At 39.7% G+C, this 21,269-nt stretch overlaps 1 protein-coding gene and 3 gene segments (V, D, J or C); all 4 read left to right on the top strand.

Annotated features, from left to right (window-relative positions):
- LOC121820038 (uncharacterized) overlaps positions 1 to 21,269 on the top strand; it is a 234,431-nt gene that overhangs the window by 74,647 nt on the left and 138,515 nt on the right. The window lies entirely within an intron of this gene.
- LOC114115585 (T cell receptor alpha variable 21-like) lies at positions 4,761 to 6,178 on the top strand. The segment is given in 2 exon segments: positions 4,761 to 4,917; positions 5,117 to 6,178. Coding segments are annotated over 2 exon segments (447 nt in total).
- Positions 12,582 to 13,717, top strand: LOC114115782 (T cell receptor alpha variable 22-like). The segment is given in 2 exon segments: positions 12,582 to 12,652; positions 12,836 to 13,717. Coding segments are annotated over 2 exon segments (411 nt in total).
- On the top strand, positions 19,686 to 20,313 carry LOC132660111 (T cell receptor alpha variable 23/delta variable 6-like). The segment is given in 2 exon segments: positions 19,686 to 19,781; positions 19,925 to 20,313. Coding segments are annotated over 2 exon segments (441 nt in total).

The raw sequence follows: 21,269 nt of genomic DNA, 5'->3' as shown, positions 1-21,269 counted from the left end.
GTTCATTAGGTAACTTGCAATTTATGGCTTCTTTTCTACCTATAGAAGAATTTGTGTAGGCTTTTTAATAATTTAGAAATAATATTCAGAAAGTTCACTATAGTGAGGCCATGTAAGCATAGCCTTATGGGAGAAACATAATAATCCTTAAATTATGGATTCAGTTAGTTTAACAGGTAAAGGGTTCTTTATATATTTATTTTCCTCTTATGATGGTTGATAAATTGTTTTTTTTTTTCTGCTCATGTTTTCTTATTTGCTACCTTTACTTTCTTTTATTTTAACTTGATATTTTTCTAGTTCTTTGAGGTGCAACTTTGCCTATTAATTCTCAACATTTCTTCTTTCCTGACAAATATAATTTAAATTCATAAATTTGTCTCTAATTACAAATATTCCTTGACTTACAATCATGTTATGTGCCCAAAAACTGATCATAAGCTGATAATATCTTTAGTCAAAAGTTCATTTGATACACCTGAACTCTGAACATCATCACTCAGCCTAGCCTACCTTATACATGTTCAGAACACTTACATTAGCCAACAGTTGGGCAAAATTATCTAATAGAAAGCCTACCTTATAATTTTATGCTGACTACCCTGTATAAATTTTTTGGCGCTGTACTGAAGATGAAAAACTGAGTGGCTGTCTAGGTTCAGGATGGTTGTGTGTTGGTTGTTTACCTTTGCAACGACTCACTGACTGGGAGCTGCAAGTCGCTGCTGATGTTCAGCATTAAAAGACAATATCATACTAGCCCATGAAAAGATCAAACTTCAAAATTAGAAGTGCAGTTTCTACTGAATCCATATTATTTTTGCACCATTGTAAAGCTGGAAAACCGTAAGTCAGGGACTTTCTGTACTGCTTTTGCTGTATCTTACATGTTTTGTTGTATCATATATTCATTTTATTCAACTAAAATATTTCCATTTGAAATAGGGATTTAATATCCTATGGTGATATTGTCAGGGACCTAAGAATGGCCAAATCCAGCCCTGCTCACTACTGGGAACATTCCTGAAGATGCTGTATATATTAGCTTAATAGAAACAGAAAGTGAAGAAGGATTTTTAGCTGACACCTGGACCTAATTTCCTCCAGGACCTAATATCACTGGTCCTCTGATTACCTCTAGGAAAGGTGGGTTTGAGGTTCACGCCTAAGTAGAGTTTCCTACTTCCTTCTGAATCCAGAATAGCAAGCTCAGAATTCCTATAAGGATGAGATGGAAAGATAGGACACACCTCAAATTGGCCAAGAGTTGATTTACTTTTCAGGCATTTGGGCTGAAAGAGAAAGAAGAGGCAGCCATTCCCAGGGCACTAAATTAGCCCTCTATAGAAATGCATTATCGCAGGTAGGCAAAGACTTCAAAATGCAGGAGCTGTAGGCAGAATAAGTGGACTCTGCAGTGCTGTTTTAAGTTAGACGAGAACTGATCTCCTGGGCTTCTCTGGTGGCTCAGATGGTAAAGAATCCGCCTGCAGTGCAGGAGACACGGGTTCAATCCCTGGGTCAAGAAGATTCCCTGGAGAAGGGATTGGCTACTCACTCTAGTATGTTTTCTTGGAGAATTCCATGGACAGAGGAACCTGGCAGGATGCCAGCCATGGGGTCGCAGAGTTGACATGAATGAGCGACTAGCATTTTCACTTTTTTTTCAATCTCCTCCTCATAAATGGGCTCTGAATGACAGAATCAGCCCTCCTTACTCCTCCTTTGTGGGTAGAAGAGGGGAGGTTTACAAAGAAGGGAAGAAGTGGAAGCTTCCTGATTCAAGGAGAGAGACAAGGTACTCTTATCCATACCATCCAGTTTTGTTCAGTTTTAATCTTTTGTTTTTATAGCTTTATAGTCTGCTCAGTGTCTTCAGTGGAATAGATCAGAGAATCATCATGAGATTCTTATTTCTACCTGCTGTCTTTTTGTCATTTTCATCTTCAACATCAGAATGTTTATTATCATTTATTGAACCACTGCCATATGCCAAGTCCATTACTCAGCACTTTAGATACTCATTTTATAATCTAAAACACACAAACTAATATTAATCTATCCTCAGGTAAGGAAACAGCCTTCAGTTCAGTTCAGTTCAGTTCAGTCGCTCAGTCGTGTCCGACTCTTTGCGACCACATGAACTGCAGCACACTAGGCCTCCCTGTCCATTACCAACTCCTGGAGTCCACCAAAACTCATGTCCATCAAGTCGGTGATGCCATCCAGCCATCTCATCCTGTGTCATCCCCTTCTCCTCCTGCCCCCAATCCCTCCCAGCATCAGAGTCTTTTCCAATGAGTCAGCTCTTTGCATGAGTTGACCAAAGTATTGGAGTTTCAGCTTTAGCATCAATCCTTCCAAAGAACACCCAGGACCGATCTCCTTTAGATGGACTGGTTGGATCTCCTTGCAGCACCACAGTTCAAAAGCATCAATTCTTCGACGCTCAGCCTTCTTCACAGCCCAACTCTCACATCCATACATGACCACAGGAAAAACCATAGCCTTCACCAGACGGACCTTTGTTGGCAAAGTAATGTCTCTGCTTTTCAATATACTATCTAGGTTGGTCATAACTTTCCTTCCCAGGAGTAAGTGTCTTTTAATTTCATGGCTGCAGTCACCATCTGCAGCAATTTTGGAGCCCCCAAAAATAAAGTCTGACACTGTTTCCACTGTTTCCCATCTATTTCCCACGAAGTGATGGGACCAGATGCCATGATCTTAGGTTTCTGAATGTTGAGCTTTAAGCCAACTTTTTCTCTTTCCTCTTTGACTTTCATCAAGAGGCTTTTTAGTTCCTCTTCACTTTCTGCCATAAGGGTGGTGTCATCTGCATATCTGATGTTATTGATATTTCTCCCAGCAATCTTGATTCCAGCTTGTGCTTCTTCCAGCCCAGCGTTTCTCATGATGTACTCTGCACATAAGTTAAATAAGCAGGGTGACAATATACAGCCTTGACGTACTCCTTTTCCTATTTGGAACCAGTCTGTTGTTCGATGTCCAGTTCTAACTGTTTCCTCCTGACCTGCATATAGGTTTCTCAAGAGGCAGGTCAGGTGGTCTGGTATTCCCATCTGTTGAAGATTTTTCCAGTTTATTGTGATCTACACAGTCAAAGGCTTTGGCATAGTTAAAAAAGCAGAAATAGATGTTTTTCTGGAACTCTCTTGCTTTTTTGATGATCCAGCAGATGTTGGCAATTTGATCTCTGGTTCCTCTGCCTTTTCTAAAACCAGCTTGAACATCTGGAAGTTCACAGTTCACATATTGCTGAAGCCTGGCTTGGAGAATTACTTTACTAGTGTGTGAGATGAGTGCAATTGAGCCTTAAACATGTTTAAAGATGAAGGGATTTCTAAGATAAATGCTGCAGGCAACATAAAATGAGAATTAAAAAATAAAATCTCCAGAGTTAAACAGTTCAAAAATATTTCTGCTGTACAGCAGAAAGTAACATAACATTGTAAGTCAGTTATACTTCAACAAGAATTAATTTAAAATGTAAATAACAGTTTGAATAAGTCCAAAGAAATAAGTCTACTTACTCTTTAGACAACTGTATGCTGCTACTGCTAAGTCACTTCAGTCGTGTCCGACTCTGTGTGACCCCATAGACGGCAGCCCATCAGGCTCCCCCATCCCTGGGATTCTCCAGGCAAGAACACTGGAGTGGGTTGCCATTTCCTTCTCCAATGCATAAAAGTAAAAAGTGAAAGGGAAGCGCTCAGTCGTGTCCGACTCTTCGCGACCCCATGGAGTGCAGCCTACCAGGCTCCTCCATCTATGGGATTTTCCAGGCAAGAGTACTGGAGTGGGGTGCCATTGCCTTCTCCGTTGACAACTGTATAGTATTATAATACAGATCTATCATAACATATTGAATATTTGTATTGAAGGATATTTAAATATCCTTGCTGCATACAATATGCAATTTTATAATGTATTTATAAGGCTATTTCTTAAAAAATTCTCAGACAAGTGGCATTTCTGGCCAATGATATGTAAATAGCACTTATGAATCTTATTTAGCTTATACTTCAGTTATAGGATGTGAAAGTGCCCATTTCCTGATTTATCACACACATTGAATGTGAATATTATGATTCTTAACTCTTTTTGCAACCTGATGGCTGAGAAATGATAAAAAGGGATTTTCAAGAAAGTGTGAATTAAAGAAAACAATTCTTAAGAACTGAAGTGGCAAGAGGAAGGAGCAGTTACAGAAATCTGAAGAGGTTCAGCTGCAGCTGCGCAGTAAAACTTACGATTTCTTCTTTTCTAGCATAAGCATTTACGCTTACATTTCTCTCTAGGTTCCTGTGTGTATTGGTTACTCAGTAGTGTCTGAGTCTTTGCCACCCCATGGACTGTAGCCCAGCAGGCTCCTCTGTCCATGGAATTTTCCAGGCAAGAATACTAGAGTGGATTGTCATTCCTATCTCCAGGGGATCTTCCCCACCCAGGGATCAAACCTGGGTCTCCTGCATTGCAGGCAGATTCTTCACTGTTTGAGCCATCAGAGAAACCCCTCTAAGTACATACTTAGCCACATGCTACAAATCTGATGTGTTAAAAATTGTTTTCCCCAGGAGGAGGGAAAGAGATAAGCATTTCTCTGGCAAGGCTGGGCTTGGTCCTGAGAGGATGGTGTTTCCATGGCAACCTCCCACTCTTGGCAGCTGGGCTTCTGGCGCCGTCCTCCTCCCTGCTTGCGTGACTTGCTCTGATTGGCTGGGCTGACGCTGTTTCCTGTAGAAAGTTTTGAACCCAAGAGGCAGCAAAGCAGATCTTTTATCCTGTGAGTCCTTGAACATTTCACAGACACAAGAATTCAGTTTTCAGGGAGTCTACGTGACAGAGGAATGGACACATCCCTGAGCCTGCTCATCCTTTGGTTACAACTAGACTGTGAGTTAGAGGGATTTGGAAACAGGCAAAGAAGGGGCAATTCCCGGATATTCCTCTCCAGGGAAGAGAGAAAGTCAGGGAGCTGTACCTGCGTGGTCTCCGGGAGTTCCTGTGGAGAGCGAAAAAGTAAACTTAAACTTAGTTTCCAAAGAATAATCAGCCGCTAACCAGCCTGTCTCTGTTTTCTCTTTCTGAACAGGGGCGAGCAGTAAACAGGACGTGAGTCAGAGTCCTGAAGCTCTGAGCGTGAGAGAGGGAGACAGCTTGGTTCTCAACTGCAGTTACACCGACAGCGCTCTGTACTTCCTTCAGTGGTTCAGGCAGGATCCTGGGAAAGGGCTCATATCTCTGCTGTCAATTCAGGCAAATCAGAAAGAGCAAACAAGTGGAAGAATTACAGTCTCGTTGGATAAATCATCAAGACACAGTGCTTTATACATTGCAACTTCTCAGCGCAGTGACTCGACCACCTACCTCTGTGCTGTGAGGCACAGTGCACCCAGGGAACCTGTTCCCAGTACTCAAACTGCAGATGGGGCTCCAACCACGTCCTGTCTTGGCGTTAAGGAAACTTTTTCCATTAAGGGGTTCCTGTATTGACTTTCTTTCCAGATAGAGGCAATTAGCAAGGCTAGGATGACTTGAGAATAGCACTGAAACATGTGCATTCCCATAGGTGACACAGATGAGCAGTGCAAGCTCCATGCATGCAGCAGGGCACCCAAAGCCCATGCTCTGGGACAACCCGGAGGGATAGGGCGGCAGGGGAGGTGGGAGGGGTTTTCAGGATGGTGGGGACTCAGGTATACCTGTGGCCGATTCATGTTGATGTATGGCAAAGACCATCACAATATTGCAAAGTAATTATCCTCCAATTAAAATAAATAAGTTTTAAAAATCTGATGAAATGATTTAAAATTATATTGTGAATTGTTTGATCATTAGATTTTCATCAGCTTCAATTTTAATGGTAGTTTTACAATCTAAATGGGAAAGAATTTGAAAAGAATAGATACATATATATGTGTAACAGAATCGCTGTGATGTACACCTGAAACTAACACAGCATTGTTAGTCAGCTATTCTCTGATGTAAAATAAAAAGTTAAAAAATAGTCGTTTTGTTGAGATTAAGTAACATTTCACACAGCTCACTCTTTTAAACTAACAACTAAGTGTGCATCTGGTATACTCACAACACGGCACAGTCACTCCCTCTACCTAGATTTGAAACCTTGTCGTCACCCCAAGAGGAAACCACACACCCATGAAGCAGTCACTCCCCATGCTCCCCACGCACATGTCCCTGGAAGCCACCCACCTGCTTTCTGACCATGGATTTACTTATTTTATGTATTCCATGCAAATGGAATCATACAACACATGGCATTCTTGCATTGTTTATTTTATTTAGCATAAAACTTCGGGAGTTCATTCAACTCAGGGCCAACTGTTAGTGTTAGTTAGTGAAAGTCTCTCAGTTGTGTCCAACTCTTTGTGACCCCATGGACTATACAGTCCATGGAATACTCCAGGCCAGAATCCTGGAGTGGGTAGCCTTTCAATTCTCCAGGGGATCTTTCCAACCCAGGGATCAAACCCAGGTCTCCCGTATTGCAGGCGGATTCTTTACCAGCTGAGCCACAAGGGAAGCCCAAGACTACTGGGTAGCCTATTCCTTCTCCAGTGGATCTTCCCTACCCAGGAATCGAACTGGGGTCTCCTGCATTGCAGGTGCATTCTTTACCAACTGAGCTATGAGGGAAGCCCAGGAGTAACTGGAGAAAGGCAAATGTTCATCCTTACCCAATCACATAGGATGTCATACTGCTAATTAGCCTGCTGACATTGTCCCTGTTCTTCCCACCCCCCTCCACCCATCTGTTTTGCTAGAAGTTTGTCAGTTTTACTGATCCTCTTAAAGAACCAACTCTTTGTTTCACTGATTTTCTCTATTGTTTATCTCTTTTAAATTTCATTGATTTCTCCTTTTATCATTATTGTTTTCTTATGCTTGTTTTGGGTTAATTTATCCTTTCCTTATCTAGGTTCTTCAGATAGAAGCTTAGATAACCTATCTGAGATTTTATTCTTTTTTAATATTTGCATGTAGTGCTAAAACTTCACTCTCAATACTTCTTTGGCTGTGTCTCCCCAATTTTGGTATGTTGTATTTTCATTTTTACTCAATTCATGGGAAATTCAGTGATTTCCCTTAAGACATTCTCTATGACCCATAAATTATTAAGAAGTGTGTTGTTTGGTTGCCAAATGTTTGGGAATTTTCCTGTATCTTTCTGTTATTTATTTATACTATTATTTCATTATGGTTGGAGAACATACTCTTTATATTTCAGTTCTTTTACATTAGATGCTGCATTTTTTTAGGTCCCAAGATTTGGACTTACCTGGTATATATTCCATGGACACTTGAAAAGAAGTATATTCTGCTCTGGTTGGGTGGAGTGTTGTATAGGTGACTATTAAATCCTACTGGTTAATGGTGTTATTGAATTCTTTTATATATCTGCTGATTTTCTGGCAAGTTATTCTACCAGTTGTTGAGAGAGGAATATTGAAGTATTTACTTATATTTCTAGATTTGTCTCTTCTTTTTAGCTCTGAATTTTGTTCCACCTATTTTTCAGCTCTGTTAGTTGGTACACATACATTTAGGATTGCTATGTCTTCTCGTTAATCATCCTCTTCATCAGCAGATAATGTTTCTCTGTCTCTGGTAATTTTCTTTGTTCAGGAGTCTGTCTATTTCATCTGATATTAATATAGCCATTATACTTTCCTTTGATTAATGTTTGCATAATACATCTTTTTCCATTCTTTTACTTTGACTATGTATTATTTGAAATGGATTTCTTTCAGACAGTTATAGTTGGGTCATGTTTCTTAATCCACTTTTTGTCTGAACTGTTTTGTCACTGGTGTGTTCAGATCAACTTCTGTGTCTTAGTTTTTTTGTGTAGATTACTTGCTTTCACTGTCTTGATATTTTAGGGCTTAGCCTTCCATTTTATTTGATTTTTTGTTTGTGCTCCTTTTTGTTCCCTATGTTTTTCCCTCTAATCTCCTGTGAGTTAGTCACCATTTTCTAGGGTTATACTTCAATTTATTTGCAGTGCTCTGTGTGTGTGTGTGTGTGTGTGTGTGTGTGTGTGTGTTAGTTGCTCAGTTGTGTCTGACTCTTTGTGACCTCATGGATGTAGCCTACCATAGAATTCTCCAAGCAAGAATACTGGAGTGGGTAGCCATTCTCTTCTCCAGGGCATCTTGTCAACCCAGGGACTGAACCCGGGTCTCCTGCATTGTAGGAAGATTCTTTTACGGTCTGAGTCACAAGGGAAGCTCCTATAGTGTTTAGACATGTCTTATTGTATAGCTGTTTTTATATGGTTGCTCCAGTTATTGCACTATACATAACACAGTCTATTGGTAATATTATTTTACCTATTTGAATGAAGTATATAAATATTGCCTCCCTTTACACCTATTTATTCTGCCCATTCATAAAATAATTTTCTTTAGTATTTCCTCCATGTGTGCTTAGAGCCTCATTAGACAGTGTTATAATTTTTTCCAGATATATAATTATATTATATTATTATATGTATGTTATTATATAACATATATAATATGCTATATTTCCACCACATATAATTGAGGAAATCCAAGAGGAAAAGTCTACTGTATTCATCCATACTTTTGCTTATTGTATTCTTTATTCCTTCTTGTTGTTTCAAGACTCCTTCCCTTATAATTTTATTTCTGTTTATAGAGCTTCCTTTAGACATTATTAGGATAGGTCTCCTGGTGACCACTTTTCTTAGTTTTCTTCATCTGAGAATGTCTCAATTTCGCCTTTATTAGTGAAGGCTTCTGGATTATGGCCCTTCTCTTTCTGCAGTTGAAATATATTGGATTATTTCCTTCTGGCTCATAGTTAAATCTGGAAACTAAAAAAATTGTAACATTGTGATTTCATGTTTCATTCTAAAAATTATTTTGCATCCAACACTTAAAAGTTGAAGGATAGCTGACTGACAATATTATGCTAATTTCTTCTGTAGAGTAAAGTGACTGAGTTATACATATATAGACTTTCTTTTTTATTTTCTTTTCCATTATGGTTTACCCCTGGATATTGAGTATAGTTCCCTGTGCTATTCAGTAACACAGGGAATTTTTAAATTACAATTCTGTGTTTTTTTAAAAAGCCAAATTTAATACAGTTCAAGGCTGACAACATATAAATCCTCTTCTGTACATAATCATAATGCTTAGAAATTCAGCCACAGAAGGGCAGCAAAAGGGTGGGGCATGTTAATGAGAACAGTGAACTTCTCCGTAGTTCTCTATTTGGCCTCTGGAGGGCACTGCTGCTTAAACTGGAAATTGATTTTCTGTAAAAGATCAGAAGAACCTCAGAAAACCCCTATGGTTTAAAGAGATATTCTGACCATTTTTTACACAGTGAGATGTAAAGCATCTCAGACACCAGAGGTACGCGTTTTGTTAAGACAGCGTCTCTTCCTAACAACCTCCCTACAACCTCCATCAGAAGAAATGTAAATCCTTTGTCATTCTTATTCAGAGAAACCTGGGTTCAAGTCAGCCAGTCTTCGGGCTTATTTGTGGGGAACCTGTTAGAAGGGAGCTCACTGCCGCTTCACTGCCCCACTATGACCCTGGTGTTCACCTTGATGCTTGAGATGCTCCTGTTTCTGAGTGAGTACTGCTCCATTTTACTCCTTTGTCCACACATGGAATAGTGCTCCGTGTTGAAGAGAGACTTTTTGTTTTAGCTGAGTTCACTGATTCAGCATTGATGTTTCAGCAGGAGCTGGAGCCCAGTCAGTGACCCAGCCTGATGACCACATCACTGTCTCTGAAGGAGCCCGTCTGGAGCTGAAGTGCAACTACTCATCTTCTGTTTCACCATACCTCTTCTGGTACGTGCAGTACCCCAACCAAGGACTCCAGCTTCTCCTGAAGTACGAGTCTGGAGACAGTCTTGTTTCAGGCATCAAAGGTTTTGAGGCTGAATTTAGGAGGAGTGAGGAGTCCTTCCACCTGAGGAAAATACCAGCTCATTGGAAAGACTCGGCCAAGTGCTTCTGTGCGCTGAGTGACACAGTGCCTGGGACTGCAGGAGGAGCTGAACACAAACCTCCCGGGACAACATAGCTCAATCTTTGTTATGTTTAGGAAGTTGGCATGCTCTGTGAAGGCAAACAGTACAGGCAATGCAGAATCCTGGAAGTGTTTGGTTCCCACGGGCATCTTAGATTTTTCTTTTCTTCATTTTGTCTTGTCTTTTCTATTCATTTTTATTTATCATTTTACAAAGGAAAGACTCCTGTTTTCTGAAATTTGGTGTTTTTGTCCTCTAGAATCAGAACTCTAGAGAAAATGAGGCCATAGAATTTTCAACAAGCTGGAGAAAGTTCCTTACTCCTGTGTCATTTGGAATAGTGATGGGCTGAGATATAATAGCTTGAAGTTGGCCATGTGACTTGATATAACACAAGTCAGAGAATTTGCTTTACAATATTAATCTCATCTCTCAAGCAAACAAAAAACCCAGGACAATGGCTTATTTCCAACTGTATTATCTTCAGACTATTTTGCTAGTATCCTAAGCGTTTTCTTTCCTTAAAGGACTTCAACTCTTTGACTAAAGCATTTGGGACTGGTGCAGCTAATCACTGCTGGCACTTAAGGATGTATATGGGTGACCTTTCCAAAGACAATATAGTGTGAAACAAAAGAAGCCTTCTTTTATTCATCAGTCCCCAATAATAGGCTTCCCAGGTGGTGCAGTGGTAAAGAATCTGCCTGCCAATGCAGGAGACACAGGAGCATCCTCCTTAACAAGGAGGAAGATGAGGAGTGCAGTGAAGAGGTGGTTAAATCATCTTTACGGGGCAGTTCTTCTGGGCCTGTGTTTATCTTTGGCCTGATATCTCTCTCCTTTTCCCACAGGAGACCTGTTTTAGGGCACTCCTGAGCAATGAATGTGCATCTCTTCACCAGGATGGACTCCAGCACAGAGCTGTGTGGGCTGCTTGGCATCGTCTGTTGTGAGGTGGTGCCACCTCCTTTTTGAGCTCCAAGGAGTCTTTCTGTGCCTGTGCAGTTTTCCTTGACCTTTTGACCTCAGAAGTGGTCACTTTTTTACTCTAGCAGAGCTCAGCTCCTGCTGTTAATTGTCTTAGGTACTGAGGCTGAGCTCCCTTTGACAGGCTAATTAGCATGACAGGTTAATGAATCTGAGAGCCGAGGTGTTGGGGCAAGGGCTTTATTCGGAAAGCTGGCTGACCAAGAAGATGGCAGACTAATGTCTCAAAATAGTCATCCTGTCTGGGTCTGGATGCCAGGTTCTTTTACAGAAGAGGGAAGGGGAAGGTGAGGAAATTAAATTAAGGCAAAATTAATTAAAGGCAAAATTAATCTTGTAAACATCTCCTAGAATGGCAAGCCTCAGGCAGGGGATGTATCAATTTCTTCTTTCCTACCATCCACAGGTGGACAGGTCATGAACAAAAGCACTTGAGCAGTCAGGCAGAGGGCTGATTCTCTGAGGCAGCCCATTATGCATGATTACAATAACAAAAGCAATGAAAAGCAAGTCAAAGGAACAATTCCAACAGGTAGAATTGGTCCTTCCCTCAGTGCTTGGAGTGTGTAGGGAAAACAAAGCTTGAATTTTACTCTGCTTGACACATGCCAGCTGTCTAGCCCAGGGGCCCATCTACCTCCTGCCTCTGAAACTCATCCTGAGGTTTCCAGTGCTCAGTCGGGTCTTACTCTTTGCCATCCTGTGGACTGTAGCTCACCAGGCTCCCCTGGCCATGGGATTTTCCAAGCAAGAATACTGGAGCTGGTTGCCATTTCCTTCTCCAGGGGATCTTCCTGACCCAGGGATCAAACCCCCATCTCTTTTGTCCCCTGCATTGGCAAGTATATTCTTTACTGCTCCATCCCCTGAAAAACTCTTTCAAATGGGGATTAGTAATAATAGAGGAGAATAATTTTGTGTGAAGAAAAGCTAAATCATTATCGGCATATAAGAAGCATGCTTTTTAATGACTATCCCTTTCAATAATAGCTGTGCCTTATTCCTTAATTCAAGCACTAGACATTTATGACCATAATGCAAAATACCTATATTTGTATTGATTGTTATTATCTTTATCTATGTCGTTATCTTTATCCATAGCTCTCAGGAAAGTCCCCTGGATCAAACAGGGAGTCATAAACAAAAGGTTAGATGGAAAATTTCGAAGTATAGATACCAGCTTTTTCTGACTTTTTTCCACTTTTATTGCCTAAGATTTATTTATTACTATATATCAGGAGAAAATATGAAGTTCAAAAGTTCATTTTGAATTCATTTCACAAGTTCATTTCAAAGTTCATTTCGCAAGTTCAAAATTATGTATAACGCATTGAATGTCACCTTTTTCCTCCACTCACCCCTCTTTAACCTGTTTTTAGCTCAGTTGAGACCAAAGGGTGGGGCTTCCTCTCACAGAGTGTCAGCTGAGCAGGGTTTGTTGGCTGAGCTGATTGGTTGCAGGAGCTGAACCATCCAGACAAGTCATGACACTCACCACCCAGGGTTTGCTATGTATCTTGTGAATATTTTCCAGAAACAAGGCAAAGAGTCATGAAAAGGCTAGTGGACACTGTGCTGGGGCTTTTGTTTGCCCAGGTTTGCTGTGAGTTGGGGCTGCCCGACAGGGGAATCTGAAGGAATGAGTGGCTTCTCTTTTGTTGAAGGAGGGAGAGGAGCTGACAAGTCTTGCAGACTTTCTATCATCATTTATGGGGCTGGGGGTGTACTTTCCGGGTTTTGCAGGAGCTCTATGACCCTCACCTATGACTGTTTCTCTCCTCATCAGGTGTGAGAGGGATGGATGTGGCTCAGAGTCCCCCAGCCCTGAGTCTCCAGGAAGGAGCCAGCTCTACTCTGCGGTGTAATTTCTCCACCTTCGCAGACGATGTGCGGTGGTATCTTCAGAACTCCAGGGGCCGCCTCATCCACCTCATTTACATTCCTTCAGGAACAAAGCAGGAAGGAAGATTAAATGCCACGACAGTCCCTACAGAACGCCGCAGCTCACTGCACATTTCCTCTTTGCAGACCACAGACTCAGGCACTTACTTCTGTGCTGCGCAGCACAGTGCTTCCCAAGCACCTGCAGCCTCCACACTAACCCTCCGCAGGGCTCAGCCCCTCCTCCAGCCAGTCACACCCTGAGGCCACTACAGGGCGTTTGCAATGTTTAATGTTACTCACCCACATCAGTACAGTTTTAACCACAGATACTTTTGGGCCCTACAGATTAGGGCCTTTAGTCTTTAGATTAGGACTTTAGTCTTTATCTTCCCTTCTCAATCTGTGTCTCCTTCTGCACTAGAAACTTCTATCTGGGAACCAGCAGAGTAGTCGATAAGAGGATAGAATTAAAATAAATATTTAACCACTTCTTCCCAGGTGGCTCAGTGGTAAAGAATCTGCTTACCAATGCAGGAGATGCAGGAGACATGGGTTTGATCCCTGGGTGGGGAAGATCCTCTGGAGGAGGAAATGGTAACCCATTCCAGTATTCTTGGGAAATACCGGGAAATCTCATGGACAGAAGAGCCTGGCAGCCCAACAGTCCATGGGGTCTCAAAGAGTTGGACATGACTGAGTGACAGAGCATGCTTGCTAAACTCAAAAATGTTAAAATTGAAAGGAATTAAGTGAAATCACTCCAATAAAGATATTATCCAGCTTAGTTGCCTTCTCCAGAATGTTCAAGTCTGCCTCACCATGAAGTGTTCCAACAGACAACTGCAAATATTTACATGTACTCCTACTACTGTGGAAAGCAAACAAAAAACGTTTGCTCAATGTTTAATGTGAACTTGATAAGTTAAAACAAATGAATTCTCTTATAATTCTGGGTTGAAGAAGCATGAAATTAATTTTGCTGGTTACAGTCATGATCTTGGCTGGTTGGTTCCTTCTAGAGGCTTTAAGGAAGAATCCATTTCCTTGCATTTTTCAAGCTTCTGGAAGTCACTTGGATTCCTTGGGTCATAGCCCTTCCTTGAATCACTGCAACCTCTTACTTCTACCACGTCAGCTCCCTTCTCTTCCGGAGACAAATATTCTTCTGCTTCTAAGGTGTAGGAAATAAGTAAATAAACAGAAACTCATTTAAATAGAGTTGAGAGACAGGGGGAGCTCTCATACCCTGTGAAGATAACAGGATTAAAGGGCAGAAGAAAGATGCCTCTTCTTTCCAGGCAAACACTGGGCCAGTGAAAATCCATGGTCTCTGTTCACTTTGTGTGTGTGTGTGCAGGGGCTCCTCTTGTTGCGAGCTCTGTCTCTAGAGTGCGTGGGCTCAGTAGTTGCACACATGGGCTCTCTAGTTATGGTACACGGGCTTAGTTGCCTGGTGGCCTGTGGGTCCCTACGAGGGATTGAACCACAACCCCTGCATTGGAGGGCAGATTCTTAAGCACTGGACCACCAGGGACATCCCAATGTAAACAAATGTAAACGTCTGTTTACAGTACCCCTCTCAACTTCCTTTTCTTCTCTATAAGATCCTTCTTCTCTTGTTCTGTGGGGACTTGCATGAGGCTTGCCATGGTTGCAGACCCCAAATAAATCCTTTGCTGATCCCAAATAAACTCATTTTTCTAGAGAAATATCTGACAGTCTTTTTTTTTTTTCATGTTAGCAAAGGATGCATGGTTATGTATAGGACCTACCCAGATAATCCAGAATAATTCATATCAAGATCCTTCAACTAATCCCACACCCAAAGTCTACTTGGCCACATTTTTATCTAATTAAAACTTTAACAATGGAAACGTAGTTGACTTACAATACTATATTAGTTTCAGATGTACGGCATAGTCATTTGATATTTTTGATAAATTACATAACATACAAAATTATTATAAAATTTGATCATATTTCCTTTGGTATACATTACAAACTTACAATTTATTTTCTGACTGAGATGTGTGCCTCTTAATTCCTTCCCTGGTTCACTCCCACACTCACTCCTCTCCCATCCAGTGACCACTAGTTGTTTCATTGTGTCTCTGAGTCTGTTTCTGTTTGTTATATGTATATTTTTTCAGATTCCACAGATATGTATTAAAACAAACAGTTTATTTGTCTCACTCTGACTTATTTCAATAAGTACAATACCCTCTGGGTCTATCCATGTTGTCCCAAATGGCAAGACTTTGCTTTTTTATGGTAATATTTCACTATTTATATCTATACTGATCTATCTATCTATCTATCATCTAGATCTTCCTTATCCATTCATCTACGATACGAATGAGCACAGAGATGTCTTCAGTATCTTCACTATCGTAAATAATGTTTCTGTGAGCACTGGGGCAATTCTATATTTTTGAACTAGCTCTTTTTTTCTCTTTGGATAAACACCCAGGAGTGGAAGTTCTGGATCATGTAGTAATTCTATTTTTATTTTTTAAATTGTCAGTCAGTTTGCTGTTATCTTTCCTACCACAGCCACCAAAACCAGATAGGATCCCAGTCTCTATCTCTCCCCACCAAAGTGCTGCCTCCTTTCTGAGCAACTGAGGAAGGATAAGACTCCAGGTCACAGGCATCATTCCACTTTTAATCTGGGGAGGGCAGAGTGGGGAGAATCTCCATACTGCTTTCCACAGAGGCTGCACCAATTTATATTACTACCAACAGTGCACAAAGATTTCCTGTTCTCCACATCCTCACCAACCCTTGTTATTTCTTGTCTTTTTGATGACAGCCCTAGTAAGGTGATTTGCTCATTTACTTTTCTGATTTGCATTTTACTGATGACTAAAAATGTTGAGAATCTTTTCATCTGTGTGTTGGCCATCTGTATACCTTTTTTGGTAAAACAGGTCCTCTGCTTAATTTAAAATAAGATTATGTTTTTGATTAAATGTATAAGTTCTTTATATATTTTGGATATTAAATCCTTGTCGACATGTTGTTTGCAGATATCTTTTCCTTTTTCAGATTTCCTTTTCTTTGTGTTAATGGTTTTCTTCTCTGTGCAAGAGTTTAGTTTGATTATAAAAAAATATAATAAAGATGAATGTCACAGAACATACTGTCTATATTTTCTTTTAGGAGTTTTTGTGATTTCAGCTGTTACATTTTAGTCTTTAAAACATTTTGAGTTATTTTTATTCATGCTGTGAGAAAAATTTCTAGTTTCATTCTTTTACATGTAGCTGTTCAGTTTGCTCAAAACCTACTTATTGAAGAATCTGTCTTTGCCCCCACTGTATATTCTTGCCTTGTTTATCATAGATTGATTGATCATAGGTGCATGGGTTTATTTTGGTTCTATTTTGTCCCATTTATCTATGTCTGTTTTTGTGCCGGTACCATACACTTTTCAATTACTATCACTGTGTAGCATATTTTCACATCAGAGAGTGTAGTATTTTCAACTTTGCTCTTTTTTCTGAAAATTGCTTTGGCTGTTGAGGTCTTCTATGGTTCCATACAAATTTTAGGATTATTTTTTCTATTTCTATGAAAAATGCCATGAGTAATTTGATGAAGATTGCATTGAATCTGTAGATTGTTTTGGGTGTATGGATATTTTAGCAATATCAACTCTTCCAGTCCATAAACACGAGATATCTTTCTATTTATTTGTATTGTCTTAAATCATTTTTATCAATTCTTACAGTTCTCAAAGTACAGGTCTTTCAATTCCTTTGTTGAAATTATTGCTAATTATTTTATTCTCTTAGATTCAATTGTAAATTGGATGTTTTCTTAAATTCTTTTTCTTATAATTCATTATTAGTATATAGAAATGCAGAAGATTTCTACATATTAATTTCATACTCTGCAACTTTACTTTCATTTATCTTTCCTAATAGCTTTTTGATGGTACCTTACAATTTTCTATACACAGCATCATGTCATTTGCAAATAGTGGCAGTTTCTTTCTTCACACTTGGATGCCTTTTCTTTCTTTTTCATATCTGATTGCTATGGCTAGGACTCCCAGTACTATGTTAAATAGAAGTGGTGAGATTTGCAGACTTGTCTGTTTAAGGTCTTAGAGAAAAAGCTTTCATTTTTAAAACACTTGATTGTGTTGTTAGCTGTTGGTTTGTCATAAATAACCTTCATTGTTTTGAAGTACATTTTCCCCATATCAACTTTATTGAGATCTTTTATCATGAGTGGATATTGGATTTTGTCAAATGCTTTTCTGCATCTACTGAAGTAATTATGTGGTTTTTATCTTTCATTCTGTTGTTGCAGTATATCACATTGATTGATCTGAGGATACTGAATCAGCCTTGCATACCTGGAATAAATCCTAGATGATCATGGTGTAGGATTACAAAGGGTCTTCTTAGAATAGTTCTAGTTCCCTTGCTTATTGTTTCATTCTGTTGGGGTCTTAAATATTGCTGTGCAGTTGCTGTTTCAATAATAGATTCAATAAATAATGCAAAAACAAAACCAAGCTAAACTCATGTCAACAGTGTGCAGACAAAAATAAAAAGACAGCAGTATTAAGTGTGTATTAAGCAGTATTAATTTAGAATCTATTTAAAGACATGGTCTCTTCAGTATAAAGGGCTCTTCTTGATTTGATGTTGCCGTTACGGGAAGAAAGACAGCTCCTTACACTGACTCAGTCTGAGGGTCAATATTTCAACAAGGCAAAATCTTCTCCTGTCTCAAGAAATCACTGGTTCAAGATAAAGACTTGGTTACTTATTTCAGTGCTCTGATTGATGTTCATAGGTGATGAACATTAATTTTTAAGAAGCTATATACATGTTTTCTGGATAACTTCTTTCTATGGCCACAAAGGGGCAATGCTGCTTTGGAGATTATTGTAACGCTTGTTCCATAAACACATATTCTTCAAGTAGCCATAAAGGATCTCTTAAAAATCTACTAAATTAGTATCTCCTATTATGGTTCCATTTGCATCTATCAATCATGTATGAAAGTATGTATGTTTCTATCTATTTATCCATCTACCTAGGTAGTATCTATGTATATTGTAGTCTAATAGTTTGAAAATATGGCTTTGAAAATCAACACTCCTCTTAATGATGCATGTTGTCCTCAAGGATATGACCACATGTAGCTTCTCTAACATAAATGTATACCCCACTTAGTTAATCTGTGCCTAGAGTTCATGTCCTCCACCTTTATGGGAAATGCAGTAGTGGTGTAAGTTCCAGTTCAAGTATCGCTTCCATGAAAACTGTTACCTGGCTGAGTTGAGAAGCAGAGTTTATTACTTTTTCTTTGTCATATCATAGAGATACACATTTCTCCTTAGTAGCTTTTTATCTGATTGTACTTGACTATTGGGCCCCAGTTGACTGAAGATGGGAATGTCTCTTTCCTTCTTGAGATCCAAGTATTGAATATTAAGTAGTCACTTAGCAGCACTCATTAAATATATATTGAGATGCATTCATGAATGAATAAATGAAAAGAAAACATATCAGATGTCTAACAAACAATAAAAGTTCCCCTTAGAATGATGGGGTAGATGGGATTAGACTAAGGAATGAGAACTTTTATTATTTCTCCTGTTGGACTGTAATGATGTTTTCTTTGATTGAATTTGAGATGACATCAACTACAGAGAGAAAATTCTTGGCTTCAAAAACATGTGCTCTTTATTTACTTTAACTTTACAAATAGATGGGGAAACAGTGGAAATAGTGGCAGACTTTATATTTGGGGGCTCCCAAATCACTGCAGATGGTGACTGCAGCCATGAAGTTAAAAGATGCTTACTCCTTGGAAGAAAAGTTATGACCAACCTAGACAGAATTTTAAAAGCAGAGACATTACTTTGCCAACAAAGGTCCGTCTAGCCAAGGTTATGGTTTCCCTGGTAGTTATGTATGGATGTGAGAGTTGAACTATAAAGAAAGCTGAGTGCCCAAGAATTGATGCTTTTGAACTGTGGTGTTGGTGAAAACCCTTGAGAGTCCTTTGTACTTCAAGGAGATTCAACCAGTCCATTCTAAAGGAAATCAGTCCTGAATATTCATTGGAAGGACTGATGTTGAAGCTGAAACTCCAATACTTTGGCCACCTGATGCAAAGAACTGACTCATTTGAAAAGACCCTGATGCTGGGAAAGGTTGAAGGCAGGAGGAGAAGGAGACAACACAGGATGATGTGGTTGGATGGCATCACCGATTCAATGGACATGAGTTTGAGTGAACTCCAGAAGTTGGTGATGGACAGGGAGGCCTGGTGTGCTGCAGTCCATGGGGTCGCAATGAGTTGGACATGACTGAGTGACTGAACTGATATCTTCAATAGACTTTAATCTGTATTTGTAATTAAAAAAAGAGAAATGCTCATCTTGTGATTTCATGGGAGTCCCTCTCTTCTCCATTGTAAAATAATGTAATCCCTGTTAAGTTATCAAGTTGTCGTGCTAAATGATTTTTAACCTCTTGGAAATGTGAAGGAAAAGAAGATGAGGAATAAAGGAGAGAAATTCTAAACTAATCATATTCCATGTGTAAGGAGGGGATTTCTGCTTTTCAATGAAAGTAATTTTGAGCGAGTCTAAGATAGAGAAAATAGAGAAGGGCTTGCTTTGAAAAAAATAGCTTAAGTTGAAAGTACTTGTGAGAAGGTGGGGCCTCTTGAGAGAACTAAAGCTGATGTGAATCTTAAGAGTTCTAGCTGGCTGAGGAGACCAGAAGAAGAACCTGAGCTGTCACTGAACGTTGGTGCCAGGAACATGGACAAGATATTGGAAGCATCATTCTTAATTCTGTGTCTTCAAGTAGACTGTGAGTTATGATGGAGAAATCCTAGGATATCTCATAATTTAGGGGAATGAGAAAATTGGAGTATGGACAAATTCATGCAGATAGAAACTTTAAGAAGGAAATATCAGTCTGTGGGCCTAATGATTTTTTATCTCTTTAAACAGGGGTGAGTGGACAACAGAAGGAAAAAAGTGATCAAGAGCAGGTAAAACAGAGCCCTCAACCTTTGACAGTCCAGGAAGGAGAGGTTTCCATTCTGAACTGTAGTTATGAGAAGAGTGCATTTGATTATTTCCCATGGTACCGGCAATATCCTGGAAAAGGCCCTGCACTCTTGATAGCCATACGTTCAGTTGTGAATGAAATGAAGGATGGAAGCCTCACAGTTTTCCTCAATAAGAGTGCCAAACAGCTCTCATTGCACATCACAGCTTCCCAGCCTGGAGACTCAGCCACCTACTTCTGTGCAGCAAGTGCACAGTGCTCCCCAGACACCTGCAGCCTGTACCCAGACCTGCAGCCGAGGCTCCAGACACACCTGCTGTGCAGATGAAATACACACACAGACACACACAGTTTGTTTGTGCATAATAAGTCTTAATATAAGAAAACTGAAATTATACAGAATTTATTCTTTCACCAAAATGGAGTTGATATAGAAAATCAATTGTGAAAAGATATCTCCAAAAACTCCCAAATATTTGGAATATTGGCACTAAATTTAAGACAACTCATATGTGTGTTTAAGAAGCAATTACAATGACTATTTAAAAGTATTTGAAAGAAAATATAAAGAGAACACAAATATATACATATGTATGAGGCACAGCTAAAATAATACATAGAAGGAAATTTATCTTTTTAAGTACTTTGTAAAGTGCTGCACTCAATATGCCAGCAAATTTGGAAAGCTCAGCAGTGGCCACAGGACTGGAAAAGGTCAGTTTTCATTCCAATCCCAAAGAAAGGCAATGCCAAAGAATGCTCAAACTACCACACAATTGCACTCATCTCACATGCTAGTAAAGTAATGCTCAAACTGCTTCAAGCCAGGCTTCAGCAGTACATGAAACGTGAACTTCCAGATGTTTAAGCTGGTTTCAGAAAAGCAGAGGAACCAGAGATCAAATTACCACCATCCAATGGATCATCGAAAAAGCAAGAGAGTTCCAGAAAAACATCTATTTCTGCTTTATTGACTATGCCAAAGCCTTTGACTGTGTGGATCACAATAAACTGTGGAAAATTCTGAAAGAGATGGGAATACCGGACCACCTGACCTGCCTCTTGAGAAACCTGTATGCAGGTCAGGAAGCAAGAGTTAGAACTGGACATGGAACAACAGACTGGTTACAAATAGAAAAAGGAGTACGTCAAGGCTGTATATTGTCACCCTGCTTATTTAACTTATATGCAGAGTACATCATGAGAAATGCTGGGCTGGAGGAAGCACAAGCTGGAATCAAGATTGCCGGGAGAAATATCAATAACCTCAGATGACACCACCCT

This window comes from Ovis aries, chromosome 7, assembly GCF_016772045.2.
Source record: "Ovis aries strain OAR_USU_Benz2616 breed Rambouillet chromosome 7, ARS-UI_Ramb_v3.0, whole genome shotgun sequence".
Classification (NCBI taxonomy): Eukaryota; Metazoa; Chordata; class Mammalia; order Artiodactyla; family Bovidae; genus Ovis; species Ovis aries.
This window is presented reverse-complemented; position numbering and strand designations above follow the sequence as displayed.